Here is a 25,257-nt window from a genome sequence, read left to right on the forward strand (position 1 = left end):
GTGAGCGGCTGTGGAGGCCAAGTCATTGGGTGCATTTAAGACAGCGATAGATAGGTTCTTGATTAGCCAGGGCATCAAAAGGTATGGGGAGAAGGCAGAGGAGAGCGGATAACTGTAAGAATTGGATTAGCCCATGATTGAATGGCGGAGCGGACTCGATGGGCCGAATGGCCTGCTTCTGCTCCTACATCTTATGGTCTTATGATTATCTCCAACCCTTCCCTTCTCTCCAAGTCTTTGCTCCTTCCCTTCCCTCCTTTCCATTCTGCCATCTCCTCCCTCCCTCCCATTTCCTTCCATACCTGCCCCGCCCACCTCCTCTCCGGGATTAGCTCAGCGTTAGTAGCAGCTCCCAAGGTGATCACTGACCACTAATGCCTCAACTTTAAATTTAATTTCCCCCCTTATCTCTGTGACATCTTCCACCCAACAACCCACTGAGACTGATCGTAGTCACAAAGTCCAAAAGAAACAGGCCCTTTGACCCACGAAGTCCATGCCAACTTCAAGTACCATCTCTACTAATCCCATTTCCTGGCACTTGGTCTGTACCTGCGATGGATTCCTCGTGGTTTGTCGCACTCTCCAGCGTTGGTACAGCTTTGGATTGGGACCATGTTCTCTCTTTGAACCAGCACATGCCTCGCGAGACACAGCCCTTCAACAAACAGACAAAGCAGGGTGAGCACACAGGGCAAGAGTGGAAAATGTTGAAGGTTAGTGGCGTCTGTGAAGTGAGAAACCTGCCTTCCACCAAGGGGAAGGTTTGCAAATATGTTTCAATGGTAACTGGTAGATTGGTTCATCTGTTGAGGAACAGTGAACATTGCTTTGCATGCCCGCCATATTGACCATTTCACTATTGGGACTGTAGAGGAAAAACAACGATGTAAGTCAAAATAAAGTATTACAGTTACAGAGGAAGGGCATTACAGGCAGATAATACCGTACAAGAGCTATGACAAGATAGACAGTAAGGTCAAGAATCCACCTTACCATACCAAAGGACTGTTCACGGATGTTCTAACAGTGGGAGAGAAGCAGTCTTTGAACCTGATGGTGACCCATCACTGCCCCATCGGCCATTCCCCCCACACCACCACCTCTGGAACTCTGAGCATAGTTTGGTCATAAGCCACAGAGCTGTTCGGCCCAGCTCATCCATGCTGAGCAAGATATCCGCTTGAACCAGTCCCACCTCATCCTGTTTGGCCCATGTCCTTCTAAATCTTTCCTATCCCAATAGCGGTCCTAATCATATTTAAACATTGTTGCAGTACCTGTCTCTACCACCACCTCTGGCAGCTCATCCCATATACCCACCACCCTCTGTATGAAAAGGCTACAACTTTGGTCCGTTTTAAATATGTCCCCTCTCACATTAAACCTATCCCCTCTAGTTTTAGACTCCACTACCCTGGGAAAAAAGCTGTGAACATTCACATTATCAACACCTCTCATTATTTTATAAACTTTGATGAGGTCTCCCCTCAGCTTCCTACACCCCAGCCTATCCAGTTTCTTATAGTTCAGGCCCTCCAGCCCTGGAATTTTTTTCCACAGTTTAATGTAACTGGGAAACCAGAACTGCATGTAATACTCCAATTGTGGTTTTCCCAACACTTTGGCACAGGGTACAGATATAATGTGATGTTCACAACTCTTGTATTCAGTGCACTAACCAGTGAAGGTGAGCATGCTGAATGCCTTCTTTGACACCCTGTCTGCTTGTGACATCTCTTTCAGAGAATTATATACCTGGGTTTCTTCATTCTACATCCACAGGACTCTTCTAATCTCTGTGTAAATCCTGCCCTGGTTTAATTCACCAATTAGAATTAGATTCCATAAGCTATTCTCTAGCCTTCTGCTCAAGTTGGTCAAGATCATATTGTCGATCACATTTCTCACTAATTCTACACATTTCTGAGGAAAACTGAACAGTTTTGTCTCTTTCTCAGCTCTTGAGTCAGTAGCATAGAAGGTAAATTCAATGTTAGAATTCATTTTGATAGGACTAGAATATAAAATCAGTTGTACTACTGAGGATTTTGAAAATCATTGGTTAGAATGCACTCGGAATATTGTGAGCAATTCTGGATCCCATTTCCAAGGAAGGATGTGATGACTTTACAGGGAGTCCAGAGCTAGTTCAAAAGAATGATGCCAGGAATGAAAGGCTTAATATGTGAAGAGTGTTTAATGTCTCTGTGTTTGGAGTTCAGAAGGATGAGGGGTGATCTCACTGAAACCTAACAGACATACTGAAAGGGCTGCATACAGTGGATGTGAAAAGGATGTTTCCACTAATGGGAGAGTCAAAGATCTGAGGCAGCAGTCTCAGAATAAAGCAATATCCCTTTGGAGCTGAGGTAGAAAGGAATTTCTTCAGCCGGGGGTGTTAATTCTGTGGAATTCATTGCCACAGAGGGCTGTGAAGGCCAAGTCATTGGGTGCATTTAAGGGAGAGATTGATAGGCCCTTGATTGGTAAGGGGTTAATGCTGACATGGAGAAAACTAGAGAACGGAGTTGATAAAAAAAATCTACCATGATGGAATGGTGGAGCAGATTAATGGGCTGAATGGCTTAATTCTGCTCCTATATCTTATGGCTTTGTTAAGTGCCTTCACCAGAAACATTAACTCTGCTTCTCTCTCCACAGTGGCTGTCAAACCTGCTGAGTTGTTTCCAATCTTTTCAGTTTTTATTTTAGATTTTCAAGCCTGGTTTTTACTTTTACTCTATTTCCTGGTTATTTATCTGTGGTAGCACCAACAGACAGGAGCAATGGTTCCTTGACTTTAACTGGAGCTAATCCAATCGCCCATTCATACATCCACGACAACCGAGTTGACTCACCATCCTTCTCAGATATACTGAGGGCTTGGACCTCCCAAGATTCGGGTGGATGCATGTCAGGCACTAACCTGCAGGGACAAACAGTGAAACGACAACCAAAATTAGGGTGCATAGTTGCATGGAGAGACATCTGAATCAGAAGATGGAGTCAGACCACTTGGCTCCTCAGTGACACAAGAAATTCTGCGGATGCTAGAAATCTTGAGCAACACACAAAATGCTAAAGGGAGTCAACAGATCAGGCAGCATCTATTGAGGGAAATGAGCAGTTGATATTTTGGGCTGAGACTGTTCAATGGATCTGGAAAAAAAGGGAGCAGAAGCCTTTTCTTCCCCTCTCCTGCCATTCTAATCTGCCCATCGCCTCCCTCTGTTTCCCCACCTCCTTCCATTTATTCCATGTTCCGCTGTCCTCTTGTATCAGATCCCATCTTCAGCCCTTTATATCTTTCACCTATGACAGCAAAATTTGGGGACATAGTGGATAGTGAAGAAGGCTATTAAAGCTTGCAGTGGGATCTGGACCAGCTGGAAAAATGGGTTGATAAAATGGCAGATGGAATTTAATGCAGACAAGTGTGAGGTGTTTCACTGTGGGAAGACAAACCAAGGTAGGACTGACACAGTGAACAACAGGGCAGTGTGGAGTGTGGTAGAACAGAGGGATATGGGAATACAGATTCATAATTCTTTGAAGGTTACATCACTTGTAGATTGGATCATAAGTGAGAGCTTTTGGCACATTAGGCTTCATAAATCACACTATTGAGTATAGGAGTTGAGAAGTTATGTTGAAGTTGTATAAGGTGTTGGCGAGGCCTAATTTGGAGTATTGTGTGAAATCTGGCCACCGACCAGTAGGAAAGATCTCAAAAATCTAAACGTGCACAGGAAAAAATTACAAGCATTGCTGGAACTTGAGGACCTGAGTTAGAGAGATAGTTCGAAAAGAGTAGGACCTTCTTCCTTGGAAGATAGGAGAATGAAGGGAGATTTGATCGATGCATATAAAAGTGGTATAGATAGGGTAAATGCAAGCATGCTTTTTCCACTGAGGTTGGGCGACACTTGAGCTAGAGGTCATGGGTTGAGGGTAAAAGGTGAAATATTGAAGGGAAACATAAGAAGGAACAACTTCTTTCAGAAGGTGGTGGGAATGTGGAACAATCTGCCAGCATACATGATGGATGTGTGTTCAATTTCAACATTTACCTGGAATTTGGATAAGTACATGGATAGGGAGGGGTATGAAGGGCTCAGGTCAGATGCAGCTCAATGGGATTAGCACCGACTAGATGGGCTGGAGGGCCTGTTTCAGTGCTGTTCAGCTTCTCCCATCATACCCTTCCATCCTTTCTCCCCCAGCCATCCACCTTCCCACTCACTACGTCCCACCTATCTCCTGCCAGCTTGTGCTCTTCCCCTCTCCACTCTCTTCGCTTATTCTGGCTTCTTTCTCCTTCCTTTAAAGTTCTGTTGAATGGTCTTGGTCTGAAATTTCAAGCAACACACACAAAATGCTGGTGGAATGCAGAAGGTCAGGCAGCATCTATAGGAAGAAGTACAGCTGAAGTTTCGGGCCGAGACCCTTCGTCAGGACTAACTGAAAGAAGAGATGGTGAGCATCTGCAGATTTCCTTGTGTTTGCGTGCTGAAATTTCAACTGTTGTTTTCCCTCCATATATGCTGCCAGAACTGTTGAGTTCCTCCAGCATTTTTCTGTGTCAACTCCTCAGTCTTGCCCTGCCTTTCAATAAGTTTGTGGTAACCTGAGTATGTCGTGTTGCTTTAAACAGGACCGTGGTCCGCAGCAATAATTCTGGAAAGTTGATCAGTACTGATGTGATGATGGTGTTGAACCCTGAGCAATAATCAGTAAACAGCAGCCACTGTTCAGGTCCTCCATTGTGCCCACTCTAAACCGTTGTGGTGGTGGGCGAACTGCAGTGAGTCCAGATCCCTGCTCAGACAGAAGTTAAGTCAAGCCGTGACTAACCTCTCAAAGCATTTCATCACCGTAGGTGTGAGTACTACCGGACAGCTCACCCTGCTCTTCTCGGACACCAGTATCCTTGATGCCCTTTTGAAGCAGGTGAGAGTCTCTGACTGCAGAAGTGAGAGTTCCAGAGGCAGTCTCAAACTTATGCTAGGATACAGCTCATTGATTTTGTTTGAAAGCTCAAAGTAAGTTTATTGTCAAAGTACGTATATGTCACCATAATGAAGCTGAGTGAAGTTACCCCCTTTGGTTCAAGAGCCTGATGGTTGAGGGGCAATAATTGTTCCTGAACCTGGTGGTGTGAGTCCTGAGGCTCCTGTACCTTCCTCCGAGAGGAGAGCATGGCCTGGCCGTTGGGCTGCTTATGTTGCTTGTATGCACATTCCTGCACCCTGCCGTGGACTCTTTCAGACGTACAGGCACAAGATGGAAGAGCAAAAGTGGGCCTCCATCACTTGCTGTGTAATTCAATAAGTTCATGACAGATCTGACTGTAAGAACAACTCTGCAGTCCCATGTACCCAGGATAATCTTTCCTCCCCTATGATCCATTCCCACCTACAGATGCTGCCTGACGTCAAACAAAGGATGTTAAGGGGTGATGTTATTGAGGTAAATAAAATCATGAGATTCATGTGCACTTAGTCTTTTTCCAGTGGCTGGGGCATCAAGAACTCAAGGGTATAGGCTAAGAGTGAGAGGGGAAAGATTTTATAAAAAAATAATAGAGTGGAATAAAGGGTAAACACAAGAAAATCTGCAGATGCTGGAAATCCAAAGGTAAGTAAACTTGGGAATATACATCCACAATTCCCTGCAAGTGACATCACAGCTAGATAGGGTTGTAAAGAGCTTTGGGACATTGGCCTTTATAAATCAGGGCACTGAGTACAGGAGTTGGGATGTCATGATGAAGTTGAACAAGACATCGGTGAGGCCGAATTTGGAGCATTGTGAGCAGTTCTGGTCACCTACCTACAGGAAAGATATCAATAAACTTGAAAAAGTGCAGAGAAAATTTGCAAAGGACGTTACCTAGACTTGCGGAGCTGAGTTCTAGGGAAAGATTGAGTAAGTAGGACTTCATTTGCTGGACTACAGGAGAATGAGGAGAGATCCTACAGAGATACGCAAAATTATGAGGGTAAAGACTTTTACTCCTCAAATTGGTTGAGATTAAATCCGGATGACATAGGTTTATGGTGAAAGGTAAAATATTTAAAGGGAAAGTGAGTGTGGAATAAGTCAGTCCAGTGGTAACGTTCAACGGAGGTTTGGATAGGTTCATGGTTAAGATGGGTTTGGAGGGTTTGGACAGATATTGTTTGGGTAGGTAGATGAAATTAGGGAGAAAATTAAGCTGGCATTGGCGAGATGGACTGACAAGCCTCCTGAGCCATAGTACTCTAAGAACTTGAGGGGATAATATTGTTTTTACCATTTACCAGTTGGGCCAAGGGACCAATATCCATATTGTATGACGCTATGATTGTACTGTACCTGAAGGTATTGTTTCCTGTATTTACATCCACCCTCCACATTGAGCATCCATCACAGGTCGGCTGCACAGAGTCAGCTATGTAGTGGGGAGAAAACAGAGAGAATGGAAAAGGAACTGACGTTCAGCCTTCACTGACTCTGCATAAATTCTTCTGCACCTACTCCCCGTCACCCATTGAGTCTCTGCTGAGTTCCTGCATTAATATTCCTTGTCGTCCATTCTCTCAACTCCCCCCTTTGATTTTACCACTCACCTACAAACTGGGAGGAACTGACAGGACCCTTCAACTGAGGGACGGCACAGTGATACAGTCAGTGGAGCTGCTGCCTTCCAGCTCCAGAAAGCCAGGTTCAATACCGACCTTCGGCACTATCTGTGTGTGGAGTTTGCATTGTGGCAAGATGGGTTTCTTCGCATATCTCAACGACACGGAGCTTGGCCAATGGCCCCTGGTGTGGCTGAGCGGTAGAATCTGGTGTAGGGGGCAATTGATTGGCAGGACGACATGGAAACAAGGAGAGGCGTGATGCAACAGGTAGCAATAGCCTGAAGATGATGGGCTGAAAAGCCTCCTCCAGTGTTGCAGTGAAGAAGGGAAGATGGGGCACAGTACCGAGAACCCTTTTACACTCATTAGTGCAGAATGGCTAGGAATATCCTGGAAATTATCACATCCCAAAAACGTGAATATTGTTTGGTTACTTTCCCAGTGTAAATTTCCCTCAGTGTGTGGTGATGGTTCGAAGTCTGGGGACTTGGTGAGAATGTGAGAGGAAAGTAAGACACCGTGAAATAAGTGAGGAATGAAACTGATGGGATTGCCTTGAGAGCTGGCACGGACTTGATGGGCTAAATGGTCTCCTCAAGTTGGGCGCCGCAGTAGTGTAGTGGCTAGCATGACACTATTACAGCTTGATAGCCGGCGTTTGGAGTTCAATTCTGGCGTCATCTGTACAGAGTTTGTATGTTCTCCATGTGACCGTGTGGGTGTCCTCTGGGTGCTCCAGTGTCCTCCCACAGTCCAAAGACGTACCGGTTACTGGTTAATTGGTCATTGTAAACTGTCCTGTGATTAGGCTAGTGTTAAATAGGGGGCTTGCTGGGTGGCACTGCTCACTGGGTCGAAAGAGTCTGTGCTGTATCTGTAAATTAAATAAATAAATAAAAATAAGAATTTCATTTTCTTCCAGATTGCTTTCCCCTGGATATAGCATCATCTTCTACACAATTAAGCAAATTCTTAGAGAAATATAGAGAAAGATCAGTGGCAGAACATGTTTTACAATGTGTTTATTCAACATTACCATCATCTCTGTGTGCTTCTCTGCTTCTCCATCTGATAGTCACCAGCCCATGTCCTCTGCCTGGGAATAAGAGATGTTGGACATGAGTATATTGTCCTTACTTACAACTATTCTCTCAGTTCACTTCAGCCTGGTGCCAGTCACACAGAACCCTGTCAGAAAGGATCAGAAGGTGCTGTTGTAGAGTGAACAGCTGATGGAACATCTACCCCACAGCTCCCAGATTCCCAGGTCAACCTCGACCTCTGGTCTTGTCAGAGTGGAGTTTGCACCTTACAGAGAAAATTGACAGGGGAATGAAATTGCTTCAATCCGATGAGCTGATGGACCTCCTTCCACTTTGCAAGAAATTTGTGGAAACATATGATAACAGGAAAAGTTTTGCACTATTCACTCTTTCTGTGCCCTCATAACTTTGTACTCCTCCCTCAGCCTCCACTCTAAGGAATCAAATCCATCCTTCCTCATAACAGAAACACTTCATCTCAGGTAACATCCTGGTGAATCTCTTCTGCACTCTCATCAGTGCTGTAACCTCCCAACTATAATGTGCCAACACAATACTCCAGTTACAGCCAGATTAATATTCCATCATTTTGATCCATAGCTTCTGTGACCACCCACCTCAGACGTCCTCTCTTCCCCCTCCTCCAGAAGGCACAGAAGTGTGAAAACGTGTGCCACCAAGCTCTGCTTCTATCCTGCTGTTATAAAACTATGGAATGGTTTCCTAGTAAGATAAGACAGGCGCCTGAGTGGTGGGGAATCTCTGAAGAAAGTTGCTGCCTTCTTGAGGCAGTGCCTCCTGAGTAGACTTTCGATGTTAGGAAGGGATTTTCCCGTGATGTATTGGGCAGAGTCCACCACTCTCCACAGCTTTTTACATTAGTGCAGATTTGAATTGCTCAATCAGAACCTGATGTAGCTGGTTAGGACACTTTCAACAGTACGCCTCTATAACCTTGTTAGTGTGCTTGGTGACAAAGTGAACCTCCTTAATCTCCTGAGAATGTGAAGATGCTGGTGCACATTCCCTATGATTATAGCTATGTGCCGAGCCCAGGGCAGGTCATCTGATATGTACCTGTGATACTGCTCCAAACAAACTTTTCATTGTGACTGTACCTCCCTGTACCTGTGCTGAGGACAATAACATTGCCTTAACTCATTACGTACAACACCAATAATTTTTATGGTATTTGCTTCTTACTAACTATAGCTCCTACATTAATATCCAGTTTGTTAAAAGCACCATCAGTAACAAACAGAAAGGGTCCCAGTTCCGATCCCTGAGGTACACAAGAGATCACAATCTTCCAGTCACGTGAACAACCCTCCTCTCTCATCCTCTGCCTCCTATCACTAAATTAATTTGGGATCCAATATGGCATAAAGGTTTAAGGCCCTCCATTGGCCGGGGTTGAGCGTGGATGTTGCGTCCTGGCCATCTACGTGAAAGGTAAGCCAGGGCAGTTCAAGCTGCTGCCCATGTAGCAGGCTCCCCCTCTCCACACAGCTGATGAATCCAAAGGAACGGCCGAGACTGATACAGTTTGTACCAGCAGCATCGCAGGAGTTGCCAGTCAGTGTTATACACAACGTAGGACTGCCTCCAGCTCTGGATTTTTCCTCAGGATTTAGTCCAAACACTTCCCCTTGAGAGGGTATAACTGCTAGGCAGCGAGTATTTGAGGTCAGAGCTTTCCTTCTCCTAGGTGAGCTACCAACCACAGCCGATGAGTTTTAAAGCACCATCATTGCCCCTTCTGTCAGTAGAAACAGTTCTGCTGGGCTTAGTAGCTGAGCCACATGTGAAGGACTTGGTTGTCAGAGGCTATTTGAGATGCACACCATTGGGAGCGTCTAATAGTTAGTGGGAACTTATCCCCATTTCCACCCCAGGCCATGACAACCTGAAGGAATCTAATTTGCCATAAACAGCCCTGTTATTCTGTGTACTGTAGAATCTTGGTGTGTTCCTGAATGCTCATACTCTGTAGCATTTCCTGCATTGGATCACAGTTTACACACGGAAAGATTCTGAATTGGCTGTAAATGTTCCAAGCCTCATAGTCATAGAGTAAGACAGCATGGGTAAGAGCCTGTTGGCCCAACCAGTCCATGCTGACCATGGGGCTTAGCCAGCTAGTCCGAGATCCCCGCATTTAGCCCATATCCCTCTAAGCCCCACCCCTCCATATACCTATCCAAGTGTTTCTTAATTGATACTGTTGTACCTGCCTCACGGGCCTCCTCCGCCAGCTCGTTCCATATACTGACCACCATCTGCATGGAAAAGTTGACCCTCAGGTCACTTTTAAAGTTTCCACCTCTCACCCTAAATCTCTGTCCCATAGTATGGACTCCCTTACACCGGGGAGAAGACTATTTCCTTCTACATTTTCTATGCATCTCATAATTTCATGGAATAAAGAAAAGCCTTTCTTTCTTTCTCAGACCCTGGAGAAAAAGGTCCACACAAAAAAAGACAGGACATTTTAGTCTCTGTCAATCTTTCTACTATGCTCTCTCCCACCCAAGGAGAAGTGAACACTTCCAAACACAATAATATTCATCATCAGGGCAAAACAGCCAATCTTCTTTCCTTTCTCATTCAATGGAATGCCCCACTTGTTTTACAACTTACCATTTCTTGGTGGAAGCTCCCACATCCCTTTTGGCTGGTTGACTGGAAGGAAAGAAGCATTAATTAGTAATTTGCGTCAGAACTATTTCTGATTTCTAATCGAGGATTTCTACCCCGAACTACTAACTACAAAAGCTAATTTAGTAATTTGGAGAGTTTCAGTGTCTTTTCTGTGTGTAGGCGAGGGGTAAAGTCTGGAGGGAGTTGATGGGAATGTGGGAGAATAAAAAGAGGTCAATGTAGGATTAGTACAAATGGGAGCTTGATAGTTAGCATGGACATAAAATAGTCTGTGTCCGTGCAATATCTCTAAAATGACTTTATAGATTTGTACAGCATAGAAACAGGCCCTTCAGCCCACCATGTCTGTGCTGTCCACTGGAATATCAATCTGAATTGGAATTAGTTTATTATTACCATGATATAGTGAAAACCTTGTCCTGCATTCTGCCCCTAAATCAAATGATTACACAGTACATTGAGGTAGACCAAGACAAAACGATAACAGAATGCAGAATAAAGTGTAACAGCTACAGAGGAAGTGCATTGCAGATACAAGATCAGAATAAGGTCAAGAGTCCATTTTATCACATTAGAGGATTGTCCAACAGTTCGACCGCACAGTGGAATAATGTCCTTGAGCCTGGTAGTACATACTTTCAGGCTTTTGCATCTTCTAGTGGGAGAAGAGAGAGTATCTAGAGTGGGAGGGTCTTTGATTAGGTTGGCTGCTTTATCAAGGCAGCGAGGCATACTGTAGATAAAGCATCAGATATTTATCTATATTAATCCAACTTCCCAACAACTAATTAGTCAGTTTCTCTGTTTTACCAATTCAGCTGTGGCTTGACCAATGCATTACAAAGTTGTACCATAACTTCCTGGCTCTCAGATTCTAGTGGTCACCTTTCCAATTTTGTGTATTGATTCCAGATTTTCCACATGTACAATATTTTATTTTTATTTTTGTGACATTACTCTTACCGGGTGGATTTGTTAAAAATGTGATTAACAATGTGTATCTGGTTACAATTAGCAATGGAAATATCATTAACAATTCATTCCCCAGTCACTCTGGTGTCACTTACATTGACAATCTGCTGAGGCATTTACTTTCACTTACTAGGTGACTCAGAAGGTGGTTTCATTAAATCAGAGAAGACGAATAGTCCGGAATCCCTGAAGACACTGGAGGTGTTGTTCCCGCTTCCAGATGATAAACCGATATCAGTGGAATCCAGGTCTTCAAACACCTGAACCAAATAACAAGTTGAGAGTTTCACACAGAGAACACTTTGGCAAGATATAGAACACTTCCTCCACACAGGAGAGTTTAACACGACCCTTTCCTCCTTTTGGATAATGTGGAGGACAAGAACTGTGCAATCCATCTAAAGTAATAATATCATATACAGTGCCTTGAAAAAGTATTCAGCCCCCACAATTGTTTTCATTTTACTGTCTCCTTTTCTAACCTACAAAACATTGTGCATCATGGGAAATCAAAAGAAAAATTCCAAAACCTGTCAACAATTTACAAAAAGTTAAAAAATGGTGAATCTGTGGAACTGGTTGCCACAGACAGCTGTAGAGGCAAAGTCATTGGGTTTACTTAAGGCAGAGGTTGATAGATCTAAAGATGTGAAGAAGGTCTTCTAGATGAGACAAAAGTGGAACTTCTTGGTTTCAACACTAAGTGGCATGTGTGGCATTAATTTAATACCGCAAATTATCCATATGACACCATCCCTATTGTAAAGTATAGTGGAGATAGCATCATGCAATGGGGATGCTTTTCTGCAGCAGGGACTGGATATCCGGTCAGAATTAATGGGAAGATGAATGCTGCTAAATAGAGGGAGATGCTGGATAAAAACCTGCGAGCTGCTGCCAGAAAGTTTAAACTGGGAAGGAAGTTCATCAAAGCAGATTGTCAGAGCAACCATGGTGTGGTTTCAAATGAAGAGAATTGATGTCCCTGAGTGGCCCACTCAGAATCCTGACTTTAACCTGATCAGACACCTCTGGCAAGACCTTGAGATTGCTGTCCACCTAACCTGGCACAGCTTGAGCAATTTTGCAAAGAGGAATGAGCAAATCTTGTTCCATCACGTGGTGCAAAGCTAATAGAGACTGATCCAAGAAGACTACCAGCTGTAACAGCTGTGAGACGTGGTTCAACTAAGTACTGAGAAAAGGGGGATGAATATTTCTGAACTGCTGACATTTCAGTTTTTTGATTTTTGGTTTTCATGTTTACAATCCTCCCTGTTTTTTGGGCTCTACTGTGAAAAAAGGAGCACGTGATTCACAAATAAATGTTAAATTGACCAAAATCCCTGGTTGTAATACTCTTTTATGTGAACAAAGGGTTGGGGGATGAATACTTTTTCCAAGGCACTATATTTGACTTTATTTTATTAAACCTTTGTGATATATGCAGCCTATATTGTTACAATGGTGTGGTAATGTCAGCTTATTGAAAAATCTTACATGTCCTTGTGGTCATTCAGGACATGCTGGGTTTTAGAACAAGCAAACATTACCATAATATGCCTCCAGTTTCACAAAAGCAGGTGGATAATTAAGAACATGGTAAACAGCTCGATCACATAGGTTACATGGTGTCATCGGGTATGTGGTGCGAAAGTACTCGATATGTGTAATAGACAGGAGAACTAGTCCTTTCATCTGCGGCTGTGAGTGGTGTACCAAGGACCATAAACATAAGACCATAAGGCCTTAAGGTATACAGTGCCTATAAAATGTATTCACCCACTTTGGAAGTTTTTATGGTTTTTTTTTACAACATTGAATCACAGTGGATTTAATTTAGCTTTTTATGACATTGATCAACAAAAAGAGACTTTCGTGTCAAAGTGAAAACAAATCTCTACAAAGTGATCTAAATTAAGTTCAAATATAAAACACAAAATAATTGAACGCATAAGTATTCACCCCTTTCAAGTCAGTATTTAGTAGACACTTTTGGCAGCAATTACATGGTTGAGTCTGTGCGGCTGGGTCTCTATCAGCTTTGCACATCTGGACACTGCAATTTTTTCCCCATTTTTCCATGGATGCTGCCTGGCCTGCTGAGTTCCTCCAGCATTTTGCGTGTGTTGCTTGGATTTCCAGCATCTCCATCTCTTGTTTGTGAACTAATTAACATCCCTGGTGGGATTGCTCTGCTACCAGAGATGGGAGACTGCCTTTTGATCACTGGTGGGATCGCTCTGCTACCGAAGAGGGGAGACTGCCTTTTGATCACTGGTGGGATCGCTCTGCTGCCTTTTGATCACTGGTGGGATCACTCTGCTGCCTTTTGATCGCTGGTGGGATCGCTCTGCTACTGGAGAGGGGACACTGCCTTTTGATCATTGGTGGGATCGCTCTGCTGCCTTTTGATCGCTGGTGGGATCGCTCTGCTGCCTTTTGATCGCTGGTGGGATCGCTCTGCTGCCTTTTGATCATTGGTGGGATCGCTCTGCTACTGGAGAGGGGACACTGCCTTTTGATCACTGGTGGGATCGCTCTGCTACCGAAGAGGGGAGACTGCCTTTTGATCACTGGTGGGATCACTCTGCTGCCTTTTGATCACTGGTGGGATCACTCTGCTGCCTTTTGATCGCTGGTGGGATCGCTCTGCTACTGGAGAGGGGACACTGCCTTTTGATCATTGGTGGGATCGCTCTGCTACCAAAGAAAGGGGAGACTGCCTTTTGATCGCTGGTGGGATCACTCTGCTGGAGAGGGAAAGGCTGGCTGCTGTGCCCAGAGAATGGTACCCAGATTTTCTGCTTTTTGGATATGGACTTGGACTATGAATTGTTTTTCACTTTTTTTTATATGTTCTGTGTTTTTTACCTGATCATTCTCATCTTTTTTTGTGCGGGGAGGGGGATTTGGGGGTTGATGTGCCTGTTTATTTTTTTGGTGCAGGGAGGGGGATTTGGGGGTTGATGTGCCCGTTCAGTTTTTTTGTGCGGGGAGGGGGATTTGGGGGTTGTTGTGCCTGTTCAGTTTTTTTGTGCGGGGAGGGGGATTTGGGGGTTGATGTGCCTGTTCAGTTTTTTTGTGCGGGGAGGGGGATTTGGGGATTGTTGTGCCTGTTCAGTTTTTTTGTGCGGGGAGGGGGATTTGGGGGTTGTTGTGCCTGTTCAGTTTTTTTGTGTGGGGAGGGGGATTTGGGGGTTGTTGTGCCTGTTCAGTTTTTTTGTGCAGGGAGGAGGGATTTAGGGGTTGATGTGCCTGTTCAGTTTTTTTGTGCGGGGAGGGGGATTTGGGGGTTGTTGTGCCTGTTCAGTTTTTTTGTGCGGGGAGGGGGATTTGGGGGTTGTTGTGCCTGTTCAGTTTTTTTGTGCAGGGAGGAAGGATTTGGGGGTCGATGATCGTGCTTCTGTTCTTTTCTTTCTTAGCTCTGGAGGGAAAGAATTTCAGAGTTGAATACTTTGATAACAAAAGAACTTTGGAACCCTTATCACAAACTCCTCAAACTTTGCTGGGTGCCTAGTTGTTATTCCTGAACTGGAGGGTGCAAGTTGAAGTTGACAGGCAGGAGGACAAAGAGTGACATGAGGAAGACTGTTTCACAGAGCCAGTGATAGGTGCTGTTAATGGCAGGGATTTCGCATGAACGAGTGGCTTCGATCTCAGACAATATCAAGGGAGTGGAGGTATGCACTGGGCTGATCAGTAAAAACGCCGAATTTCCTTTCCTGAAGGACTTGTTGGGTTTTTTAAGCCAGTTAACTATTTCAAGATACAATCTTTTTAATTTCTGATTTAAAATTCCTATTTGCCGTAGTGGGATTGGAACTCACATTACTGTGCTAATAGGCTTGTGGACATGATTTGTAGTGTCCTCCAGCACAGAGATAGGGTAAGAGATCTCAGTCTTACACAGAATAGTGTAGCACAGGAACAGGCCCTTTGGCCCATCATGTCTGTGCAGACCATGATGTCAAATTAAATTAATCCTATCAGCCTATCCACCCTGTCTCTGTCTAAATATTTCTTAAACATTTCTATCAAATCTGTCCAGCACTTCCCTTGCAGTATGTTCCAGGCACCTACCATTCTCTGTGTAAAATAATATTGCCTCATTACCACCATCAGGAAGGAGGTACAGGAGCCTAAAGGCACACAGTCAATGATTCTTCCCCAGATGTCCGAATGGCCATTGAACCCATGAACACTACCTCACTAATTTTTTTTCTTTTTGCACTACTTATTTAATTTAACTTTTTAAATATATATATGTACTTCATAGTGAAACTTAAGAGTCTTTATTATTATGTATTGCAATGTTCTGCGGCCACATAATGATAAATGCCATGACTATTGTGGGACTAAATGGGAGAATGGATCAGCTCATGATAAAATGCTGGAGCAGACTCGATGGGTCAAATGGCCGACTTCTGCGCCTTTGTGTTATGGTCTTATGGTCTTATGGATATGTGCCGGTGATATTAAACGAGATTCTGATTCTGAAACGTGAAATTTATGTGAACGCCCGACAGTTCAAAGATGTGCTGGGAACAAACTACAAGCCTTGCAGTGCTTCTGGCACCAATGAACCCTTGTTAATGCAGCTTTTGAATGTGGGAGGAAACTGGAACACCCAGAGGAAATCCACGTGGTCATGGGAAGAACGTACAAACTCCTTAGAGACAACTGCAATCCTGATCACAGACACTGTAAAGCTTTATGCTAGCCACCACACCACTGTGTTCCCTCTCTCACCTGAGAGCTATGACATTTCACCCAGGGAAAGGACTCTATCTGCCCTATCCATATCTCATTATAAACTTCTCTTGAGTCACCCCACAACCACCAACGCTCCAGAGGAAAACTCCAAATTTGTAGTTAATTTTCTCTTTGTAGCAAATAATCTCTCATCCAGGCAACATCCTGGAGAACCTCTTCTGCACTCTCTCCAAAGCCTCCTCACCCTTCCTGTAATGTGGCAACCAGAACTATGGCAAATATGGCCTTATCAAAGTTTTATACAACTGAAACATAATTTCCCATTCTGTTGTTTATACACAACACCTTGACTGATGACCAAAAGCATGCCGTGTGCATCTTTACACTCTAACTACCTGTGTTATCACTTTCAAAGAGCTATAGACTTGCACCCCAATCCCTCTCTCCATCAGTGCTCCTGAAGGTCCTGCCGTGAACTGTATACTTCCCCCTCAGTAAGTGTAACACCACACTTGTCTGGTTTAAACTCCACTCCCACTTGCCCCCATTGAGTTCTAACCCCAGGAACAAGGCTGAGATGGAGGCTCTTCAACATATTCTCACTTCCTACTCTTTCCTGCTCTCTCGGGAACTTGTACGCTTTATATCTCTTGATGTTCTAAACTCCTCTTAGCACAAGATAATTTTACCAACTGATTGTAGTGGTGTGGTGACACAGTAACTAGGGTTCCTGGTTCACAGCCCCCTCCCAATTTTTCCTGTGATCCTCCCTACACTAGGGGTAATTGACAGAGGCCAACTGCCCCACCAACTCAGATGTGGGAGGAAACTGGAGCCACTGGGAAAAACCTACAAGGGGTTCATGAAAGGAGGGGTATGAGTGTTTCCAATGGATTGATGGGCAAGGAAACAGCATTAAAGGTCAGATTGTTTGAGTGGAGGCTTGATGATGTGTGAAAAGAGCAGAGTTATGTGGAGGAATGGTACTGAGGGCTTGTCAGGTCATGACGAAAGCAATGATGTTACTTGCTCACAACTTTAAGTTAATTAGCTCTTGTAACTCAAGGGTTCCCTGCCCTACAGTTGCATTGGAAGTAGTCCAAAAGAGATTCACCAAGCCAATTCATGGGATGAGAGCATTGTCCTATGAGTTTGGAGCTTAGGTTCGAGTAGATTTGTCAGAGCACAAGAGATTTTGCTGGAAATCTTGGGAAACACAGACAAAATGCTGGAGGCTCTCAACAGATCAGATAGCATCAGCATATAAGGAAATAAAATTTGATGCCTCAGGGCCAACGGGTCATCTGTTTATTTCCCTCCATGCATGCTGTCTGACCTGCAGAGTTCCTCCAGTATTTTGTATCTGTTGACAGAGTATATGCTGTGGTGTCTCCAGCAATGGCAGAGTCTCGAACAAGGGGACATAGCTACAAGATTAGAGGTTGGTCATTAGAAACTGAGATGTGTTGACTTTTTTTCTTTCAGTGAATAGAGAATGTCTGAAATTGTCTATCTCCTAGAACCATAGAACCATAGAACACTGCAGCACAGAAATCAGGCCTTTCGGCCCTTCTAGTCTGTGCCGAAACATTATTCCGCTAGTCCCATTGACCTGCACCCAGTCCATAACCCTCCAGACCTCTCCCATTCATGTATCTATCCAATTTATTCTTAAAACTTGAGAGTGAGCCTGCATTTACCATGTCAGGTGGCAGCTCGTTCCACACTCCCACCACTCTCTGAGTGAAGAAGTTCCCCCTAATGTTCCCCCTAAACCTTCCCCCTTTCACTTTAAAACCATGTCCTCTCATATTTATCTCTCCTAATCTAAGTGGAAAGAGTCTATTCACACTTATTCTGTCTATACACCTCATAATTTTGTAAACCTCGATCAAATCCCCCCTCATTCTTCTACGCTCCAAGGAATAAAGTCCCAACCTGTTCAATCCTTCCCTGTAACTCAACTCCTGAAGACCCGGCAACATCCTAGTAAATCTTTTCTGCACTCGTTCAATCTTACTGATATCCTTCTTACAGTTAGGTGACCAGCACTGCGCACAATACTCCAAATTTGGCCTCACCAATGTCTTATACAACCTCCCCATAACATCCCAACTCCTATACTCAATACTCTGATTTATGAATGCCAGGATGCCAAAAGCCTTCTTTACAACCCTGTCTACCTGTAATGCCACTCTGACGGGGAATTATGTATCTGAACTCCCAGATCTTTTTGTTCCTCCGCACTCCTCAGTGCCCTACCATTTACTGTGTATGTCCTACCTTGATTTGTCCTTCTAAAATGCAACACCTTACACTTCTGGCTTAAATTCCATCTGCCGTTTTCTGGCCCATTTTTCCAGTTGGTCCAGATCCCTCTGCAAGCTTTGAAAGCCTTCCTCACTGTCCACAACGCCTCCAATCTTAGTGTCATCAGCAAACTTGCTGATCCAATTTACCATTATTATCTAGTGCAATGGAGGCCGGATCCATGGTTAAATTTCTAGTGGAGATGGATAAATATTTGAAAAAGTGGCAAATCCAGGCCTGTGGAGAACGGGCACGAATGAGGAGTTGAGGCAAGTATAGATCTGCCAAGGTTATATTGAATAATATTGGGGCAGATTTGAGGGACCAAGTGGCCTACTCCTGTTCTTAATTCCTTGTTTCCCTGTGAGGATTGGCAGGAAATCAAAAAGGATAGTAGAGATAGAGGGGGGAAAGTGAAAGGAGTGAAAATAGACCCAGGCACCAAGTAAGACAAACAAAAGGTTTGGAAGGAACTTATCCCACTACAGTAAAAGCTGAGGCTACAATGCTACACCCCTACTCTACCACACCACACTTTGCCCCTCACTGGCCTTGATGTAATAAATACCCATTAGTGGGTACTACAAGAGCGGGATGTCATTTTACATGTACAAGACATTGGAGTATTATGTGCAGTTCTGGTCACCACTCTGTAGGAACAATATGATAAAGAAGGTTCAGAAAAGATTCCGAAGGATGTTTCCTAGACTGGAGGGCTTGAGTTATAAGGAGAAATTGTATAGGCTGGGTCTGTTTCCCCTGAAGTGAAGGAGACTTAGATGTGATATTTGGAGTATGGTGACCCGTTTTGGTCCTCATGTCTAAGAAAGGGTGTGCTGACACTGGAGCTGGTCCAGAGGAGGTTCAACAAGAATGATCCAGAATGAAAGGGTTAACCCACAAAACTAATTTGGGCACGTATTCACTGGAGTTTAGAAGAATGGGGGGGGGGGGGAATATCTCACTGAAACCTACTGAATATTGAAAGACCTAGATACAGTAACCGTGCACAGAATGTTTCCAATAGTGGAAGAGTCTGGGACCAAAGGACAAAACCTCCGAATAGAAGTTCATTCCTTCAGATGAGGAAGAACTTCTTTCGTTAGAAGGTGGTATCTGTGGAATTCATTGCCCACTACAGCTGCGAAGAGCTAGTCATTGAGTACAATTAAAGCGGAGGTTGATAGGTTCTCGATCGGTAAAGATGTCAAAAGTTACAAGGGGAAGGCAGGAGAACAGGTTTCAGAAGGAACATAAATCAGCTATGATTAAGTAGCAGAGCAGACTTGATAAGTTGAATGGCCTAATTCTGCTTCTGTGCCTTATGGCTTTATGGACATGACAGAGATGGAATAAAGGGAATTACAGAGGCATGAGAGAGGAGCTTGCCCAGGTGGATTGGAGGAGGATACTGGCAGGGACGACATCAGAGCAGAGATGGCTGAAGTTTCTGGGAATAGTTCACATGACGCAGGATAGATATGTCCCACAGAAGAACAGGTTCTCAAATGTCAGTGGTAGGCAACCGTGGCTGATGAAGGAAGTTAAGGACTGCATAAAGTCCAAGGAAAGGGCATATAAGGTAGAAAAGTTGAGTGGGAAGTTGGATGATTGGGAAGCTTTTAAAATCCAACAAAAGGCAACTAAGAAAGCTTTAAGAAGGGAAAAGATGAAATATGAGGACAGACTAGTCAATAATATAAAGCAGGATACCAAATGATTTTTCAGGTGTTAAAGAGTAAAAGGGAGGTGAGAGTTGATATTGGACCACTGGAAAATGATGCTGGTGAGGTAGAAATGGGAGACAAATAAATGGCAGATGAATTTAAAGGTACTTTGCATCTGTCTTCACTGGGGAACACACCAGCAGTGTGCCAGAGGTCTGTGAGTATCAGGGAGCAGGAGTGAGTGCCATTGTTATTACAAATGAAAAAGTGCTCGGCAAACTCAAAGGTCTTAAGGTGGATAAGTCACCAGAGGCAGATGGACCAAATCCCAGAGTTCTGAGAGAAGTAGCTGAAGAGGTGACAAATGCATTCATCATGATCTTCTCAAGAATCACATGGTCCTGGGGACTAGAAGATTGCAAATGTCACTTCACTCTTTAAGAAAGGAGGAAAGAAAAAGAAAGGAAATAGCCTAACCTCAATGGTTGGGAAAATGTTGGAGTCTATTATTAAGGATGAGGCTTCAGGGTACTTGGAGACCAATGATAAAATCAGCATGGTTTCTGTCAAGGGAAATCTTGCCTAACAAATCTATTAGAATTCTTGGAGGAAGTAACAAGCAGGGTCAAGGAGAGGCAGCTGATGTCAATTATTTGGATTTGCAGCTGAGGTGCCACTCATGAGGCTGCTTAACAAGATAAAATCCTATGGTATTACAGGAACAATATTAGGATGGATAGTGGAATGGCTGACAGACAGGAGGCTGTAAGTGGGAATAAAAGGGGCCTTTTCAGAATGGCAGGCAGTGACTAGTGGGGTACCGCAAGGCTCAGTGCTGGGACCCCAGTTGTTTACAATATATATTAATGACTTAGACAAGAGAATTAAATGCAGCATCTCCAAGTTTGCGGATGACACGAAGCTGGGCGGCAGTGTTAGTTGTGAGGAGGATGCTAAGAGGATGCAGGGTGACTTGGATAGGTTAGGTGAGAGGGCAAATTCAGGACGTATGCAATTTAATGTGGATAAATGTGAGGTTATCCACTTTGATGACAAGAATGGGAAAACATTATTATCTGAATGGTGGCCGATTAGGAAAAGGAGCTGTGCAACGAGACCTGGGTGTCATTGTATACTAGTCATTGAAAGTGGGCATGCAGGTACAGCAGGCGGTGAAAAAGGCGAGTGGTATGCTGGCATTTATAGCGAGAGGATTCGAGTACAGGAGCAGGGAGGTACTGCTGCAGTTGTACAAAGCCTTGGTGAGACCACACCTAGAGCATTGTGTGCAGTTTTGGTCCCCTAATCTGAAGAAAGACATTCTTGCCATACAGGGAGTACAAAGAAGATTCACCAGATTGATTCCTGGGATGGCAGGACTTTCATATGATGAAAGACTGGATCGGCTAGGCTTATACTCTCTGGAATTTAGAAGATTGGGGGGGGATCTTATTGAAACATATAAAATTCTAAAGGGATTGGATAGGCTAGATGTAGGAAGATTGCTCCCGATGTTGGGTAAGTCCAGAACGACAGGTCACAGTTTGAGGATAACGGGAAGCCTTTTAGGACCAAGATGAGGAAAAACTTCTTCACACAGAGAGTGGTGAATCTGTGGAATTCTCTGCCACAGGAAACAGTTGAGGCCAGTTCATTGGCTATATTTAAGAAGGAGTTAGATAAGGCCCTTGTGTCTAAAGGGATCAGAGGGTATGGAGAGAAAGCAGGTACAGGGTTCTGAGTTGGATGATCAGCCATAATCGTACTGAATGGCGGTGCAGGCTCGAAGGGCCGAATAGCCTACTCCTGCACCTATTTTCTATGTTTCTGTGTTTTCTGGTTGGCTGCTGGTAACTAGCGGTGTTCCTCAGGGGTCAGTATTGGGACCACTACTTTGCACATTATTTGTCAATGATTTATAGTGGAATTGATGGCTTTGTGACAAAGTTTGTGGATGATATGAAGATAGGTGGAGGGGTAGGAAGTGCTGAGGAAGCAATGTGATGGCAGCAGGACTTAGACAAACTGGAAGAATGGGCATAAAAGTGGCAGATGGAATACAGTGTTGGGAAATGTATGATAATGCATTTTGGAAAAAGGACCAAGAGTGTAGACTATTATCTAAATGGGGAGAAGGTTCAAACATCAGAGGTGCAGGGGGTCTTAAGAGTCCTCGTGCAAGACTCCCAGAAGGTTAATTTACAGGTTGAGTCTGTGGTAAAGAAGACAAATGTAATGTTGGCATTTATTTCAAGGGGAATAGAATATAAAAGCAAAGAGATAATGCTGAGCCTTTATAAGACACTAGTCAGGTCACATTTGGAGTAGTATTGTCAACAATTTCGGGCCTCATATCTCAGAAAGGATGTGTTGTCATTGGAGAGAGCCCAGAGGAAGTCCTGCCAAAGCATTTTGGCCTGAAACGTCAACTGTACTCTTTTCTACAGATGCTGCCTGGACTGCTGAGTTCCTCCAGCATTTTCTGTGTGTTGCTCGGATTTCCAGCATCTGGAGATTTTCTCTTGTTTGTGGCGTGATATCTATGGTGGATAGATAAGGTAAAGGAACCCTCAGGGGTCAGTGTCATAATATGATAATGGTGGATAGCCAGAGACAGTTTCCAGGGGCAGGGGATCTCTCAGTGGGTGAGCATCTGGGGGACAGCGACCACCGCTCCCTGGCCTTTAGCATCATCATGGAAAAGGATAGAATCAGAGAGGACAGGAAAATTTTTAATTGGAAAAAGGCAAATTATGAGGCTACAAGGCTAGAACTTGCGGGTGTGAATTGGGATGATGTTTTTGCAGGGAAATGTACTATGGACATGTGGTCAATGTTTAGAGATCTCTTGCGGGATGTTAGGGATAAATTTCTCCCAGTGAGGAAGATAAAGAGTGGTAGGGTGAAGGAACCATGGCTGACAAGTGAGGTGGAACATCTAGTCAGGTGGAGGAAGGCAGCATACGTGAGGTTTAGGAAGCAAGGATCAGATGGGTCTATTGAGGAATATAGGGAAGCAAGAAAGGAGCTTAAGAAGGGGCTGAGAAGAGCAAGAAGGGGGCATGAGAAGGCCTTGGCGAGTAGGGTAAAGGAAGACCCCAAGGCATTCTTCAATTATGTGAAGAAAAAAGGATGACAGGAGTGAAGGTAGGACCGATTAGAGATAAAGATGGGAAGATGTACCTGGAGGCTGTGGAAGGGAGCGAGGTCCTCAATGAATACTTCTCTTCGGTATTCACCAATGAGAGGGAACTTGATGATGGTGAGGACAATATGAGTGAGGTTGATGTTCTGGAGCATGTTGATATTAAGGGAGGGGAGGTGTTGGAGTTGTTAAAATACATTAGGACAGATAAGTCCCCAGGGCCTGATGGAATATTCCCCAGACTGCTCCACGAGGCGAGAGAGGAGATTGCTGAGCCTCTGGCTAGGATCTTTATGTCCTCGTTGTCCACCGGAATGGTACCAGAGGATTGGAGGGAGGAGAATGTTGTCCCCTTGTTCAAAAAAGATAGTAGGGATAGTTCAGGTAATTATAGACCAGTGAGCCTTACATCTGTGGTGGGAAAGCTGTTGGAAAAGATTCTTAGAGATAGGATCTATAGGCATTTAGAGAATCATGGTCTGATCAGGGACAGTCAGCATGGCTTTGTGAAGGGCAGATCGTGTCTAACAAGCCTGATAGAGTTCTTTGAGGAGGTGACCAGGCATATAGATGAGGGTAGTGTAGTGGATGTGATCTATATGGATTTTAGTAAGGCATTTGACAAGGTTCCACACAGTAGCCTTATTCAGAAAGTTAGAAGGCATGGGATCCAGGGAAATTTGGCCAGGTGGATTCAGAATTGGCTTGCCTGCAGAAGGCAGAGGGTCATGGTGGAGGGAGTACATTCAGATTGTAGGATTGTGACTAGTGGTGTCCCACAAGGATCTGTTCAGGGACCTCCACTTTTCATGATTTTTATTAACGACCTGGATGTGGGGGTAGAAGGGTGGGTTGGCAAGTTTGCAGATGACACAAAGGATGGCGGTGTTGTAGATAGTGTAGAGGATTGTCAAAGATTGCAGAGAGACATTGATAGGATGCAGGAGTGGTCTGAGAAGTGGCAGATGGAGTTCAACCCAGAGAAGTGTGAGGTGGTACACTTTGGAAGGACAAACTCCAAGGCAGAGTACAAAGTAAATGGCAGGATGCTTGGTAGTATGGAGGAGCAGAGGGATCGCGGGGTACATGTCCACAGATCCCTGAAAGTTGCCTCACAGGTGGATAGGGTAGTTAAGAAAGCTTACGGGGTGTTAGCTTTCATAAGTCGAGGGATAGAGTTTAAGAGTCGCGACGTAATGATGCAGCTCTATAAAACTCTGGTTAGGCCACACTTGGAGTACTGTGTCCAGTTCTGGTCACCTCACTATAGGAAGGATGTGGAAGCATTGGAAAGGGTACAGAGGAGATTTACCAGGATGCTGCCTGGTTTAGACAGTATGCATTATGATCAGAGATTAAGGGAGCTAGGGCTTTACTCTTTGGAGAGAAGGAGGATGAGAGGAGACATGATAGAGGTGTACAAGATAATAAGAGGAATAGATAGAGTGGATAGCCAGCGCCTCTTCCCCAGGGCACCACTGCTCAATACAAGAGGACATGGCTTTAAGGTAAGGGGTGGGAAGTTCAAGGGGGATATTAGAGGAAGTTTTTTTACTCAGAGAGTGGTTGGTGCGTGGAATGCACTGCCTGAGTCAGTGGTGGAGGCAGATACACTAGTGCAGTTTAAGAGACTACTAGACAGGTATATGGAGGAATTTAAGGTGGGGGCTTATATGGGAGGCAGGGTTTGAGGGTCGGCACGACATTGTGGGCCGAAGGGCCTGTACTGTGCTGTACTATTCTATGTTCTTTGAAAACCAGGGGGCATATGTTTAAGGTGAGAGGGAGGAGGTTTAAAAGAGAATCAGAGGAGCAAACGGTATCTGGAATGATCTGCCATAGGAGGCTGTGGAGGCAGGAACAGTCACAACACTTATGAGGTGTTGGGGCAGTTACTTGAATGAGCGGGGCACAGGGGACGTGGAACCAATGCAGAAAGTGGGATTAGTACAGACAGGCATGAGGGTCAGTATAGGTATGGTGGGCTGAAGAGCCTGTTTCTGTGCTGTACTACCCTGTGGGGAAGGGTGGCCGTATATTCTAAAAACCTTGGTGGCAGAGCAGCCAGGTTCTTCTCACTGCCTGTTTAGTTGCTGGTGTTTAAGGTAGCAATG

General features: G+C 44.4%; 1 protein-coding gene across 1 annotated transcript in view; it reads right to left on the minus strand.

Annotated features, from left to right (window-relative positions):
* Positions 1-25,257, minus strand: part of LOC134346711 (complement C3-like) — a 74,212-nt gene that overhangs the window by 2,440 nt on the left and 46,515 nt on the right. The window contains exons 15-20 of the mRNA XM_063048267.1: positions 11,436-11,565; positions 10,313-10,354; positions 7,666-7,725; positions 6,361-6,436; positions 2,862-2,929; positions 553-658 (exon numbers count right to left, since the gene is read on the minus strand). Of these exons, the coding sequence (XP_062904337.1) occupies positions 553-658; positions 2,862-2,929; positions 6,361-6,436; positions 7,666-7,725; positions 10,313-10,354; positions 11,436-11,565 (482 nt within the window). The remainder of the gene's footprint in view (positions 1-552; positions 659-2,861; positions 2,930-6,360; positions 6,437-7,665; positions 7,726-10,312; positions 10,355-11,435; positions 11,566-25,257) is intronic.

This window comes from Mobula hypostoma, chromosome 5 (assembly GCF_963921235.1).
Source record: "Mobula hypostoma chromosome 5, sMobHyp1.1, whole genome shotgun sequence".
Classification (NCBI taxonomy): Eukaryota; Metazoa; Chordata; class Chondrichthyes; order Myliobatiformes; family Myliobatidae; genus Mobula; species Mobula hypostoma.